This window comes from Perognathus longimembris, chromosome 6 (assembly GCF_023159225.1).
Source record: "Perognathus longimembris pacificus isolate PPM17 chromosome 6, ASM2315922v1, whole genome shotgun sequence".
In the NCBI taxonomy this organism is placed as follows: Eukaryota; Metazoa; Chordata; class Mammalia; order Rodentia; family Heteromyidae; genus Perognathus; species Perognathus longimembris.
Genome location: NC_063166.1, coordinates 9,972,983 through 9,988,570, shown reverse-complemented (window position 1 = coordinate 9,988,570; position 15,588 = coordinate 9,972,983). Strand labels below are relative to the sequence as shown.

Below are 15,588 nucleotides of genomic sequence, written 5' to 3'. Positions count from 1 at the left end.
CATCTTTTGATAACAGCTATTCTGACAGGTGTGAGACGATTTCTTATTGTGCTTTTAATTTGCATTTCCCTAATGATTTATGATTTTGAGTGTTTTCACACATCTGTCGGCTATTTATATGTCTTCTTCGGTGAAATATCTATTGAGGTTATTTCCTTCATTTTTTCAACTAGGATTTTGGGGGGAATCTTGGTGTTGAATTGTTTGAGCTCCTTATATATTTTGGATATTAGTTCCCCTTTCAGATATATGGCTTGCAAAATAGTTTAGGCCAATCTATAGATTATCTCTGCACTGTTGTTTCTTTTGCTGTGCAAAAGTGTTTTAGTTTGAGGTAATTCTACTTGTCTAGTTTTGCTTTTTCTGTCTGGACTTTAGGAGTTGAATCCAAAAATTCATTATCCAGACCAATATCATGTAGTTTCCCCACCCTATGTTTCCTTCAGTAGTTTTACAGTTTCTTGTCTCATGCTATAGTGTTTAATCCAACTGAATTCAATTTTGTTTATAGTGTGAAATAAAGGTTCATTTTAATTCTTTTTCACATAAATACTCACTTTTCCTACCATCACTTATTGAAGAGACTTTTTTTTCTCATTGTACACACTTGACACTTTGGTCATAAATCAACTGACAGCACATGTGTGGATTTGTTTCTCTGTTCTCTGTTCTTTCCTATTAGACAATGTTTTTTGTTGTTTTGTTTTATGCTAGTACTCCAATTTTTGTTTTGTTTTATGCTGGTACCCAGGCTTGAACTCAGGGCCTCTTGTACTTATTTGGCTTGATTGCTTACTTCTGGCGCTCTACCACTCTACCACTTTTCACTGGTTAATTGATGGAGTCTCCCTGGCATTTCTGGCAAGGCTGTCTTCAAACCTGACCCTATACTGTATTCTTACACAACCTAAAAGTCTACTTCAGAGTCTGGATAACTACTTAATTTATTTGCTAGTTTATTCTTGCACTAATGCTATGCTTCCTTAAGTATGACTAATTAGTATGACATATTGATTTAGTATGACTAATGAGAAAGCTCATAGGTAGCTCCAAGAACACTGTTAGTTAAAAAAAAAAAAAAAGGATGTCAAGGCTAGGACAGTGGTTCATGCTTACGATCACAAGTACTCAGGAGATGGAGATTGGGAAGATTAAGGTTCAAGATAAGCATGGACAAAAAGTTAGTGAGATCCCATCTTAATCAATAAGCAAGGCCCAGTGGCACATACCTATCACCCACCTACTAAAGAGACAGAGGTAGGAAGACTGTGGCCTAAGGCTGGCCCCAGGCAAAAATGTGAGACCCTTTCCAAAAAATAACTAAAACAGAAAAGGCCTGGAATCATGCCTCAAGTGGTAGAGCACATACCTAGTAAATGTGAGACCCTATGTTAAAAGGACAACACTACCCCTCACCAAAAAAAAAAAAAAAAAAAATCCTATAAAATGTAGAAGTAAAATCTATAATAATGAAAACTAAAAAACACCTTTTTAGGCTATTTTTAATTAAAAAACAATACAGAAAATGGAAAGGCTAATGAATGGATGCAGATGTAGGCAAATGGACACAAAGGGAACTGGGGATGCCAAATGACTGTGAAGAAGTTATTTTCTAACCATCACCACAGTATCTCTGATGATGTGACAATTATCCAACAGTATCTCCGATGTGACAACTGTATCCCATTCTTCTTTGAGAAAATAGGCTCTGTGAAAAGTAATGGGACAAACTGCACTTTATCCTATCTGCATCATCATGAGGCATTTACTTTATACACATCTACAGTAAAAAGTGACTGCTACAAGTAACCAAATCCCACTCCTCAGCCCTCTATAGAAGGCAGTAGCCCACCACAAGGGGACAAAGAATATGGTGTGGGTAGGAGACAAGGCCTTTCAAAAGGCTCAGCAGATTCGTCCCCTGCACTGGGAGGGCCCACCCACCCCAGCTCAGGATGGCACTCCTCTTCTGTTCTGTGTTCTCATTTCATCTGCTGAAACTTCTCAATACACGACTTATTTTGTTTATTATCTGGTGTTTCAGGCTTTCTCCTCTATTAGCACATCTGAACCACCAAGGCAAAAAACTCACCAAAAAAACTCTTTGGATCCTCAGTGCCTACAATACACTTGGTAGTCTCTTTATAAATGTATGCCTTATACAAGTAATTTAAAGTAGTTAAACAAGTTAAGGTTCACTGACAATTAGAATTGGGCTAATATCCAGGTAGAGAACTGGGTCTTGGAAGCAAACAGCCTTTTGGAGACTTATCAGAGGAAGCTACACTAAGGCCCTCCGCCACCATGCTGGCAGGGAAGGCTACTTCTCGGCACTCTCAGGCCTTCTCAGGCTAGTAGGCTCCCTGATCTGTCTCTGCTGCAGGACAGCTTATTTTCCTAGACACAGTTGCAAAGCACAGAAGTCAGATTATATCTCCAGTTCAGATAAGACCAAGAGCTGTTCACCACACAGATTTCCAACTCTGTTTACTTTCCCAGAAATTTTACAGCATTCTAAACATATTGTTACAATCTCAAAGTACTTTTAAATGAGAGTCACAACCATAGACTACCTATTTCTACTTCCTGCCTTCAGCTCCTCTGAGGGAAATAAGTGTCACCTATTTTTGTTGCTACGTAAATTAGCACTTTGTTATGCTCTATAAAATTTACTGAATTCTTCAAGGCCCAGCTCAAAACACCATTTTTCATCAAGCCTTATCATACCAAGAAAGAAAATACGTTTGGTTTCCTCTCACCCTACTAAATAGTCTTTCCCACACGTCTTTGTGGCTTTCTCTGTTGTTCTCATTTTCATACCTAGTTGGTGTGTTGTCCACAGGCTCTGAAAGGGAGGGCAGGTTTTTGACTGAAGGACCCCTTTTACAAGGCAGCTGTCTTTCTGGCTTTGTGCCAGCCATCTGTTTGTTTTCAGCTTCTGTCTTTCCCTCTCTTTTTATCTCTGAGGTTAAATCTTGGCAAGCTGGAGCTCTCAGACACCCCTAACCAGACTGGCTTTTGGTTCAACCAACCGAAGAAACAGGTGGAAAATTGGGATGTTGGAGGAAGGAAGAGAGCACGTTCTGTTCTATCAGCTTCTGTTAGTGATGGGAGTGGCAGATAAGATGGGTGCCAGCAATCTTTTCAGAAAGCACAGTTCCAGGCCTGGTGACAGTCAAGTGTCAGACAGCTTCAGCAACAGAGTTTCTATGCTTGCTTGCACTACCAGTATAGGCTGCCCTGTCAATTGCTAACCAGAAAGAAACTAACTAGTTATGAACTATACAACTTTGGGGGGAATTCGGGAAGGGAAAAACTGGGAGAGAACGAGGGAGGTGGTAACACTGTTCAAAAGGAAATTAACGCATTACCTGACTCTTGTAACTGTAACCCCTCTGATATATCACCTTTACAATAAAATTTTTAAAAAGAATAATGAAACTGTACAGAAACAGAACCTACACATATAATTTTTTAAAGGTATTCTGGTCAGCTGAGGGCATGGCTCAAGTGGTGGAGCACCTCCCTAGCAAGGCTATAGCCCTGAATTTAACCCGGTACAACCAGAAACAAAAAAGGAACTGGTCTTCCTGGCCTCATGCTACTATGTTGGGGGTTTTTTCTTGCCCCTCCCGGCTCAGACTCTTTCTTCTCTCTTCCTGCCCTCCGTAATGTCCTCTCCCCCAACTCCCGACCAGCAGGTAAATTAGAGTGAGACGTGGGGGTTCGGTCCAGCCTGGCGCGCGTGTGACCTACGTGGTAATGTGGCCGCTATCCTTCCATTGGAGCTAGCGTACATAGACCACGGAGTTGGCTTCTGAGAGCGAACTGACTTTATTGAGAGAAGGACAAGGGGAGATGATTCCGAAGGAAGGGGGTTGGCCAGGATTCCAATAGGCCAAGAGCTGTCACCTGACCCCCAAGGGCTAGCATCACTCTGAGCGTGCAGAGCCAGGGCGGGGTTGGTAGGTGCCGGGCTGGCTGGCAACCGGTTGGTCCAACCGGTTTCTCTGGATTCCAATCCAGAGGGGGTAGCAGCGCCGCATTCCCCAGGGCTGGGGGAGGTGCATCAAGCCCCTTCCATCAAGGCAAGAAAGATGGACCCCAACACTACTAGACATACAGGTAATTCATAAAGACCTAAGGTTGGTATTAGGATTGTCCTCTTCCTATCCTTGGAACCCGCCAAGCTCCTGAATATTGCTGAGTGCTGTGGCTCATGCCTATAATCCTAGCTACTCAGGAGGCTGAGATGCAGAGGACTGCTGTTCTAAGCCAGCCTGGTACAGAAGTCTGTGAGATTCCATTTCCAAAATAACTAGCAAAAAGCAGTTCTGGGGGCGTGAATCAAGTGATAGAGTAACAGCTAAGCCAGCAAGTTGAGCAAGGGCAAAGCCCTAAGGTCAAACCCCAGTATTTGCAAAAAGAAATAAAAATTCTGGATATTGAGCCTGCCTTGATGCTCTAGATACTATCTCTTATGCACAGCAGAGGAGCCAAGAACCAGGATGGAGAAGGACTTATGGACATTTCCCAGAAGATCCAGGAGACCTTAAAAGGGAAAACAAGATTCCCCTAATATGAGTACCATACTGTAATATCAGCTGAAGTTAAATGCTCCCCTAGGTCTTACTAAAAGTGTATTCTCTATTCATCTAGGAGACTCATAAGAAGAGAAAAGCTATTTAAAGAAGGAAAAAAGAAGTGGAAATGGTCCTTAAACATATGAAAAGATGCTCAATTTCTCTCATGAGAATGCAGTTAAAACTGCAATGAGATATCATTCTTACCTATTCAACTTGCGAAAACCCAGAAGTTTGTCAATATATGTTCCACTGGCAAGGCTGTGGGGAAATGGTCTTTACTGTATAATGCCAGTGCAAATTTTAAAATAGTATCCTCTCTATAAAGACATTTGGCAAAACACATGCAAAATTCTATGTGCATTCACTATTTGATCATGCAAGAACTCCTCTAGTGATCTATCCCAAAGAATATGTGGGCAAAATGAGAAAAACAGCCAAATGGCTCATCCATAGGGAGCTGGTTGGATAAACAACGGCATATCTAACGCTGAGTACCACATAGCTATACAGATGAAACGAGTACAGATGAACAAAACAGAGAAAAGTCTGTGAAAAATGTTGCTAAGAAGGGTAGGAGGTATAAAGTATAAACATATACTACATGTCAATACAAATAGATCAAGTTTATATATTTATTAAGATATTTAATATAAATTTAAAATGAAATGTTAACAAGCTTCATGTATTTATATTTGGATATGCTAAATATTGATACATTTATACATAAGGATATATTTTTAAATGGAAGGATAGCCAAATACACTAGACAGAAAAAAATACATAGTTACATAGGAAGAGGGGACAAAAATAGAAGCTTGGGTTTTCTTTTATAGATTTGACTTTGAAACCATGAAATCAAAAACATTTCAAAGACAATTCCTACATACATACTGGAGGAAAATGTACCATATGAACCTAACTATATACCACTACAGTGAGTTCCAGTGACTTTCAAGTGACTTTAAAGCAGCCATTTTACTAAACACTTCCAGTGGACTATATGACCTAAGGACAAAAAGAAAATTATAAAAGTCTTAAACTATTCTGAGTGACCATATGGTTCATGATACTGTTGGCACTGTTGCTTTAAGACTATCTTGTACAAATGGGAATAAAATAAATAAATTATTGTGCTGTAAGGAGAACAGCAAATAGAAGACAGATCGAAAGGTTAAATAAAGCCTGTGTGAATTTGAATCTCAAGTAGAAGAGTCAGGACATATTCATTATTACATTTTATCTGGTAAGTCTATAATGTATAAATGAATAAACATATGTGCATAAATTTTCTACTTCTGCCTCCTGAAATGCCCAGGAACAGTGACAAACACAGTACCAATGACCATCTCTCATTCTTTCACTGAGCTTTCTCAATGTCATTTCCCACTACACAGAAACATGAGCGATCTAAGGATCACAGTTCAAAGCAAGCCCAGGAAAGAAACTTATGAGACTCTTATCTCAAATAAACTACTAAAAAAAAAAAAAAAAGCCGGAAGTGGTACTGTGGCTCAAGTGGTACAGTGCTCATCTTGAATAAAAGAAGCTCAGGGACAGCACCCGGCCTAGTTCAAGCCTCAGGACCAGCAAAAAAAAAAAAAAAAAAAAAAGAAGAAGAAAAGAAAGAAAGAAAAAAGAATTACTGTTTAATTACAATTATGGTTTGGGAAAACTATAATAGAACTATGATTACAGCTACAAAAGGGATGCCTTAATTTTGGAGACATATAATGAAATATTAACAGATAAAACATCTGTGATCAACTTCAAAATAATGCCATAAAGAGGAAGTAGGACACAGGAAGTTAAACAAGGCTATGAAGTATAATTCTTGAAGAAAGGTGAAAGGGATATTCTCTATGTGAATAACTAGTAAAAAAATTCAAGGAAGTGAATGTAAACCCAAGATACAACAAACAAGAAAGATATGGCAATCCTCAGGAAAAAGTCTAACTTGGCAGGTCCAGGATTTATCACAAACTATTGCCAAGGCTAGCAAACACATTCCTTTGGAGGTTAAAAGCTTATAACATAGTAGCCTCTTCTACAGCTTCCATGCCACCTTTGCAAGACAGAGTAGGGGTTTCCTACACATGCCTTCTGACACAATACATTTTAGCAATATCCAGAAACAGCCACTGACTGGAAAGGTATGCAGGTGGTCAAATTGGAATTCATTCCCAAGGATATCTGAACCTGGAGGACTTCAAACCTTGCCATGAATCTGTACAAGTAAAGCAGTATGTAGAGTGACAAGCTGTTATCAAATGGGGGTGTGGTGGTGGTACATGCCTGATATCCCAGCACTCAGGTGATGGAGGCAGGAAGCTTATGAGTTTGAGGCCAGCCTGGACTATACAAAAATGCCTAGTGGTGGGAAAAGAACACCAAAATCTCATATAGCCCACACAGCAGGACATCCTTGAAGCAGTAAAATCTGACCTTAGAAATACAGATACCTTAAAAGTAATTTTTAAGGCCTACAGGAGAATAATTAGAAGATCCTGACTAGAAACACAGAAGGAAATGAAGATGATCAGTTATTCATGACATTATTGTAGTTTTAATTCTCAGGGAAGAGTGACTATTTCATAGGCTACAGAAGGAGTAAGAAGTGGGAAGCTACAGTGAAAAGTGATGCCTGAACTGGGTGCTCAGAGGCATGTGCAGTCCTAGCTATCTAAGGAACTGAGGCTAAGGATCATTTGACCCCATGAGTGAGAGGTAGCTGGGGGCAACCCAGTGAGGTTTCATCTCTAAATAAATAAATGAACAAACGACCAAATTAACTTCCTGGTAAATTTTGACATATCTGAGCCTGGCTAGCAGACTACTCCTTTCTGAGAGGCTGGTGCCTGAGAAAATCAACAAGGAAACTAGCCCACTACATTTCAAACATCTCTGTATTCTAAATAAAGCTGTAATGTCAGAGGATAATGTGATTCCCTGCACTTATCACACTCATACCACCTCTCTGTCTGTCCCACACAGCAGCTCTAAGCTGTGAAGATGGTCCCAAGAAGGGCCAATGGGATTCCCACTGCAGGCCATCTGTTGGCAAGACACATGCAGAGCTGCCTACCTGCACCACTGTTCCCATTCAGTTGAGGGGCTGTGACAGGTAGATGATTACAGTGTTCACAGTGTTCTTCGTAGTCAAACTTGTGAGTGTCATAGAAAAGAGCTCAAAGCACAGCATTGGCTACACACCAAAACTACTTCTTGCATATCTGCAATCTTCTTTCCTTACCTGACATGCCTGAGACCATTACAGCCTCTGATAATGCTGGACAGAACATGGAGCCAACAGCTGCCTCCCTCACTACAGCAGATACTGAGTTTCATTCTTGTAATGGCCTCTCTGCCAGACAGGCCTGTTTCTTGGTTAATTACAGTGTCCACAAACCTATTCTTCCTCAATAGGAAGAGAGACTGACAAGTAGATGGCACCTTCACTATCACATGTTCAAAAATGCTGCCCATCGAGTTGAAATGATGCTATGCATCTTGTGATTAAAAAGACCTTGGTTCCTCAGACTCTCCTCAGCAAGGCCTCTCCTGGCTTCACAATCACACATGGCAAGCCCCACAGGTTACCAAACACCAGGACAGCAGGAGGAGCGCTCTGGCCCACAGACCTCTTTCCACAAGCCTAAACTGCCTTTAGAAGATGATGGATGACACCACATAGTGCTTCAAACATGTTTTCAAATTACTCAAAAATAACAAAAATTAACACTGATGTCTAATTTTAAAAATTACACCCATAACAAAGTTAAAACCAAAACAATTATTTTAGCTGAGCTCTAAAAGCTCTTTACACAGTGGAAGAATTTCCACTCTTACTATGTTAATAGTACTCTCTTAAATTTCCATAAGAAAAGGATTCTATAAGTAGAAATGCAGCCGGTGTTAGGAAAATTTAGGTGATGTCTATTCAAAGATGGAATTTTTAGTTTACATTTGGAGCCAAAATTCCCATTTTTTTCATTTTACTACTACCGGTTTTTAATAATATAGATCAATGTGGATGGGTTTTCCCTACATGGACAGGATTTGAGAAAAATGTAAGAAGTAAGTCTGTGCCCAAAGGCACAAAATTGTATGTGGGGTCCTATGACCAGGGGCACCTGGATATACAGAGCTACTTCTCAAAGGAAGCAGCAGTAGAAGCACAGATGCAAGGACCTCACTAGCCCACCTGTGATCTTTGCTGAAGTGGGGTAGAAACCTGTGGACAAAGGAAAGAGAAAGGGAATACAGGGAATAAGTAGTCTGAAAGGAAAGGCCACTCACTGCTATTTCAAACATCAAGACCTGGGGTGAGCTGTACACAATGACCAGCTAAAAGCATTACCTAAAATAAAACCAAAATCACATCCCACAGAAAAATAACTGATCCAAAATCAAGAATACTCTTCCCAAAGATCAGTTAGGGAGAATTTTTTACCCAGCAACTTGATTTTTGCAACAGCAGTTTAGCTGCTCTGGTTTTATTTAAATTTCAGGCAAGCATTTTTCTTAAGGAGAACTTGACAAAGCATGGAAATATGGACTGGCGTGTCCATGAAATCCACTGAGCACACCATTCATATCAAATCAAAAGCCAACGTACCCTCATCGCCCTACAAAGCATGAGCATCCGATTCATATTATACGGAGCCTTACCAATCTCACCCAGGAAAAGCCCCTGGTATGAGAGTTTTTGCTTGGCTATCAAGAGCAAATACTACACTGCAAATCTGGATGAATTATTAAAATATTTCAATTTTTAATTACTAGTATATTTACATTCTTTTAAGTTTACTGCAATTATTTTTTTACTGCTTCCAAGAATGTGGCATGTTCTCTGTCACTCAGCCAGAAGACATTCAAATTACCTAGCCCTTAGAGCAGATTAAGATGAATTAATGTAATAACAAAGTATCTGAAGACAAAATATCTCTAAATATATATATAAATATGTAATTTTAACACTTACCTATCAGCCCCTTCTCCAGAGTGAAGGTTTTGTTTGTAAACATGCATTCAAAAGCCACAATGTGAAAGATCTTGTTCACTGTGTTATGAGTCCCAACTATTCGAATATACCTGAGGGTAACAAGAAAAGAAAATTTGTTGTAAATGAGCTCCACCAACCAATCAAAAAATAACAGGATAAGGTATACCACTTAAACACATAGTTAGCAGGACAGCTGGCTTCAACTAAACCTAGAAGAAAAGAGTAAACAGAGGGAGATGTCACTTCCCAGAGAATGAAGTAAACTTGGATGTACCTGGAATATCACTCTGAATGTCAGTCCAAATATATGCCCACAAGACATTTGTACTGGAGAATAACTAATGGTTGCTTATGGCTGTATCTCTGCATGTGTGCACAAATGAGGCAAAATCAAATGCATCCCAGCTCAATGAAAGATTTGATCCATTGGAGAGAAATGCATGAAATCACTATTGCTTCCCTGTTCCAAAGGGAAAATGCATATCCTTTGCTGAAAACCTCAGTGTCTTTTAAGTCCTGCTCCTAGGTCCCATTAGAAAGTTAATCTTATATACTTACACCAGTCCCTTCACCCTCAAATGATTGCTGGGAAGTCTGCGCCTGACCAGAGAAAGTGATCTGCAGAGGGCTCCGCAGGCTCCCTCTAGGCCCTACAGATCTGGCCTCTGCACACAGGGCAGTTTTGTCTACTAGGTCTTGGCCTGTTCGCCCTGCCCATCTCCCTGGAGGCATGGGGTGACTTGCTCCCTTTGCTCTCCAACAGGACTGACAGTTCACAGGTTCATGAACCGACAAACTCACTCTTCTGAGAGCCTCACAATTCCACCGGGTATGTGCCATGCACTGTCTTACTGGAATTCAAAGGAAGAACCAGGAAAAATAACTAGATTAACTGATAAAGCTCTCCCAAATTATGAACTATACACTCAAGATAAGGCATTTTTAAATGAACAGATTTCAATTAGAATTTGATAGACTGGGCAAGGTTTTGGTAATATCCTCCCTCTGTGGGTAAAAGAACCTTCAGTTTAGATGATATAATTTTACTTCTGAGTTAATCATCGCTCACTAATTCAGTAATTTCCTTATATTTCTCATCATTCTAAGTTAACAGTATAAGGTAAAAAAAAAAAACTAATTTAAAAAATTCCCATTAAGGAGACCCTATTTAGGGATTTGGTATCAAAAGCTGTTTTCCTTCCTGTTTCTTCAAGGCTGTATCTCATGGTGTTCCCTATGTACCTCATTAGGCCATCTGCTCCTTGACATGAGCTGATCACTCATCTTCATAACCAATATTAATGTGATCTCTTGGACTGGCTGTCAGTGTGCTCATCCTTGCTGCAGGGAGACAACACTCTTCCTGAACTGAGGATCAAGCTACTATCCCTCTTACCAGAGCCTGTGGGGTAAGCAGAAGGCTGGTCCTGATCTCCTCAACCCTCAGAGTAAACAGAAGGGGCTGGTTCCACTGGACTCATCTGGGTGGAGTCATTTAAAATAAGTTTCTAATTGTGTGAGTCCTCTGGATTGTGTTGTCTTTAGCTGATGGCAATGGCAACCTCCTTGGTGCTTTCTGGAAGGGAAGGGGTGCATTCAATCTGGCACCTTGGCCAGAATCTAATTTTGTCCATTTCCTTAAACCCACAGTAACTTAACCAGGGTAGCATTTTCAACCGCACAGAGCCATGATAGCCTGAGTGCTGTTGTCTGCAACCTTGGAGGGAACAGGTTTGGTGGAATTTGATCAGATCATTTTCCTATTCCCTAGGTCAAATCTCTACCAACAGAAAGATAGCTCTCCCAGTGTGCACAAAGAGCCAGGAAGTGACTAACGGGCCTTTCCCCTGGGTGATTCTTAAGGTTAAATATAGTCTAGACAGACCAAAGGGGATGCTGGGAGGTTCCCTCCTTCCTTGTCTTTCTTTTCAAAACATTATATAGAATCAAGTTTTCTAAATTTAGATCATAGCTATTTCTCAAATTTTACCCTAGTGTAAGTGTTAAAAAAAAATTTTTAAAGCAATGTTCCCCTCCCCTTGACCCTGTTTAGAAGCAATTGAAAATAAAAAAAGTTGTACTGGAATACATTTTACAGCCTTAATGATAGTGTTTGTAAGAATAAACAAAATAATATAGATAGTTGGAAAAGCACTGAGAGATGTCTCCAGATTTAAAAAATTCTCTATATATGAAGATAATATTATCTCTGCTGCATAATGCTGGGTCAAATTAGCAATTCACCACGGCATATCACACTTCTTGACTATCCTACTCTATGTATTGTTCATAGCCACTTTAATTATTCTATTTCTACAATAGTTCCTAAGTCTCTTTAAAATTATAGCATAACTTACAAAACTGGCATAAATTTCTTACTGAATACATATTTTTAAAATGGTAACATCAAAAGAAAGAAGGCAGGCTCCTTCTTATCAAGCACTTCCTCCTATACTAAAGCTTCAGAACAGAAATGGCTTATTGTTTCAATTAATGACTAACTTCATTGACTGGTGGTAGTAGCTGGGAAATTAAGATCTGGAAAAAATTATGTGAAATAACTCAGACCCTGAGAGACAAATATTGCATGTCTTCCTTCATATATACAAGCTAGAATTAGCTTATAAACATATGAGTAAATACACTAGGTGTTAAGCAAGTGCAGACAAATATATTAGCTGAAATATGGTAGATTCAAGGGGGAACTCAAATAGTGTCATTACTTAGAAAGGCAAAGTCAAACAAAATAAACACCAGGAAACAGGTACTTGAAAGGGGTGGGATGGAGTAAAGGGGAGAGGGGTAGAATAAATTAAGAAGAGAAGTGAGGAGAACACAGTTAAGGATTTAAGGTATATCCTATAAAAATAAGCAAAGTGAGGGAAAGAGTGGGTTGGGAGGGATGGGTGAGAATGTTGAAAGGGGTAACACTGATCAAAATGCACTGTGTTCATAAACTGCTTTTTGTTAAATGGCAAAGCCTTTGTACAGCTACTTAAAGATAATAAAATTAAAAGAAAAATAATTCAGAGACCCTGGTCTGTTTAGGAGTAATAAAGAGTTGAGGTGAGGGGGCTGGGAATATGGCCTTAGAGGCAAGAGTGCTTGCCCCGTATACATGAAGCCCTGGGTTCGATTCCCCAGCACCACATATACAGAAAACGGCCAGAAGTGGCGCTGTGGCTCAAGTGGCAGAGTGCTAGCCTTGAGCGGGAAGAAGCCAGGGACAGTGCTCAGGCCCTGAGTCCAAGGCCCAGGACTGGCCAAAAAAAAGAGTTGAGGTGAGGAGGCATACCATTCTAGACTTGAACAAGCTTTCTCAACACGACTCACAACACAAGGCATCCCAAAGGTAGAACACAAGTTATTAAAACCAGAGTTGCTAAAAAAAAATAATAAAATTTAAAACCCTGGGGATAAGGATGAAACAGGATTTTATTTTTTACTTCCTTTGAAAAAATAGAGCCAATTTTCATCTTAACTTCTGAACAGGTAAAGTAGATGCCATCTTTTCTTTTCTTTCTTCCCCCCCCCCCCGCCCCGCCCCAACCCAGTCTTGGGGCTTGAACTCAGGGCTTGGGCACTGTTCCTGAGTTTTTGCTCAAGGCTAGCACGCTACCACTTGAGCCAGGATGCCACTTCCAGCTCTTTTTCTGTGTATGTGGTACTGAGAACTGAATCCAGCACTTCATGCATGCCAGGAAAGCACTCTACCACAAAGCCACATCCCCAGCCCTGCCATCTTTTCTTCAGAAATCAAACAGGCAAAGCTCAACATTGACTTCTTTCCTTTAAAGCACTCTCTCTCTCTCTCAAGTCCAGTCACTCCCTGACTTAACCTGGTAATAAAGGCAATGGCAGCTAGTGACTTCATCAGTGATTAGAGAGGACCACTGTTGAAAACTATAACAGCTATCCTTTGTGCTCTCTGTGGTCCTCAACAGCAGCTCAGACAGTTGGAAGATAATTAAAACTTAAATAGTGCTGCAGAAGGCAGATAGGCAACAGATTGGCTGGTTCTGAGGAGGGTAGATGGTGTCCGCATGAGCCCGTTTCCAACATTCTTGCTTCACTGTGTTAGCTGTCTTCAAGTGGCTGACAGAATCTGGATCCTGAGCACAACTCAGAACAAGATGTTTCAAATAACAAAGTTTCTCAAAGCTGTGACACTCTGAGTGAAAGAGATTCTGTCTCTACTAATGCCTAAAGTCTCCAAGGATAGACAGCCTGCTAAAACTGGAAAGCACAGAAGAGTTTGGGAACAGCATGGCTTTAGAGTCCAACAGGACAGGTTTGTATTCTAGTACTACCTGCTATCAGATGTGCCACAATGGGGAAAATAATTTATTTTAAAACCCCTTTGAACCTCAGTTCCCTCCTCTGTGAAGAAGGGTCAGTAATACAAACTTTACATGGTATTTAAAAGAGTGAAGTTTTTTTTTTTTTTTTTAAATCTACTCTGCCTGACAGCGAAGGATACCATTAGATAGCAATTCCAAGAAGAGGTTGCTGGATGGTGACCATTCTGGGGTTGGACTGAGAAAGCCGGGTGTCTGGGAGAGCTTCCCTGACTGGTTGCTGCAGAGGATGTTCACTAGGGGGCAGGCCAAGGAGCAGGCTTCACCAGCACAGGCAGCATCCTGTTCTCCCTCTTCAGGAGCCGCAGGATGGGCTCTATAAGCCACAGGGAGCTGGTGAGGTTTAGAACGTGGATTTCCTGGCTCCGTGGTTATTAGCAGCTTTGAGTCCTTAGTCTTTAAGGAAGCAAAGAAAGAATCTTTTGCCCATATATGGGATTAGAATTTAGCTGTCTTCCTCCTCCCACATCCCTTCTTCCTTCCTCCTCCTAGCTTTCTTCTTTGGCAGAGAGCAAAATTTAGGGAGACTGGTCAAGGACATGTGATCCAGTTATCCATCCCCACTGAAGGGTTTATTATTTGTTTTTTCAAACCCTGGGATATTAGAGTTCTCACTTATTTAAAAAAAATGTAGTTCCTTACAGAGATATTACAGTACTGTGCCCTAGGAATGCTTTGCTTTGGAGATTTCCCTATAATCCCTACTTGTTCTGGAAAGGTACAAATTACTATACTTTACTTTCCCATCATTTCATTTTTTTTTTCTTTGTTGGTCGTAGGGCTTGAACTCTGGGTCTGGGCACTGTCCCTAAGCTCTTCGGCTCAAGGACAGCACTCTACCACTTTGAGCCACAGCACCACTTCCAGTTTTTTGGTTCTTTATTAAAGAATCTCACGGACTTTCTTTGAAATGCAATCCTCAGCTCTCAGCCTCCTGAGAAACTAGGATTACAGGTATAAGCCACAGGCGCCTGGCTTACTTTTCCATCATTTCATCTTAGAACACTACCGAAAATGATTTCTAGCCAAATATCTTTATTTAACATATTAATAAAAATACAGAAGGCTAGCAAATTGTATATTCCTGCATCAATGCCCCAGAATTCTGTAATCATTGGTTCTGGTAGACAACAGCCACTGTGGCTAGAGTTAATCCTTAACCTTTGCCTCAGTCATGGTGTATTCTCTGTTCAGTATGTTCTACTAAGAGATAGAATTGAATTTGGTAAGAAATGTTTAAATAAGCTCTCAAGGGATCAAGTGGAGCCAAACCCCATAAGAATTCTAATCTTTGATAAACGAAGTTTTATTCTCAAAGTGAACTTTTATATTCTTGGGTTAAACAAAGCATAATGAAAACCAGAGTTAGCCTAAGGCTGGCACACACCGGATCTTTAACATTTGGCACAGAGAACTCAAAGGCCACGGAAAAACTATTACTTGCTGTGGTCAGAGAGGCCACGTAGCAAGAACCTGAACCACAGCATTTACTAGAGCTTTAGGACACCTGGGTGCTTGAATTCGCCATTTCCATGACTACTATTTGACCTTTCCTGTCTTCCCACTGAGAATGTATATAAACAATTCTTTTAGAAAGAAGCAGGTAAATTCTGCAGCTCTCCCATACTTTAATATTTTCTTC

General features: G+C 40.3%; 1 protein-coding gene across 2 annotated transcripts in view; it reads right to left on the bottom strand.

Annotated features, from left to right (window-relative positions):
- The window catches only part of Btbd9 (BTB domain containing 9), a 324,638-nt gene that overhangs the window by 111,621 nt on the left and 197,429 nt on the right, over positions 1–15,588 (bottom strand). For both annotated transcript variants that reach the window (XM_048347832.1, XM_048347833.1), the window contains one exon: positions 9,568–9,677. In XM_048347832.1, the coding sequence (XP_048203789.1) occupies positions 9,568–9,677 (110 nt within the window). The remainder of the gene's footprint in view (positions 1–9,567; positions 9,678–15,588) is intronic.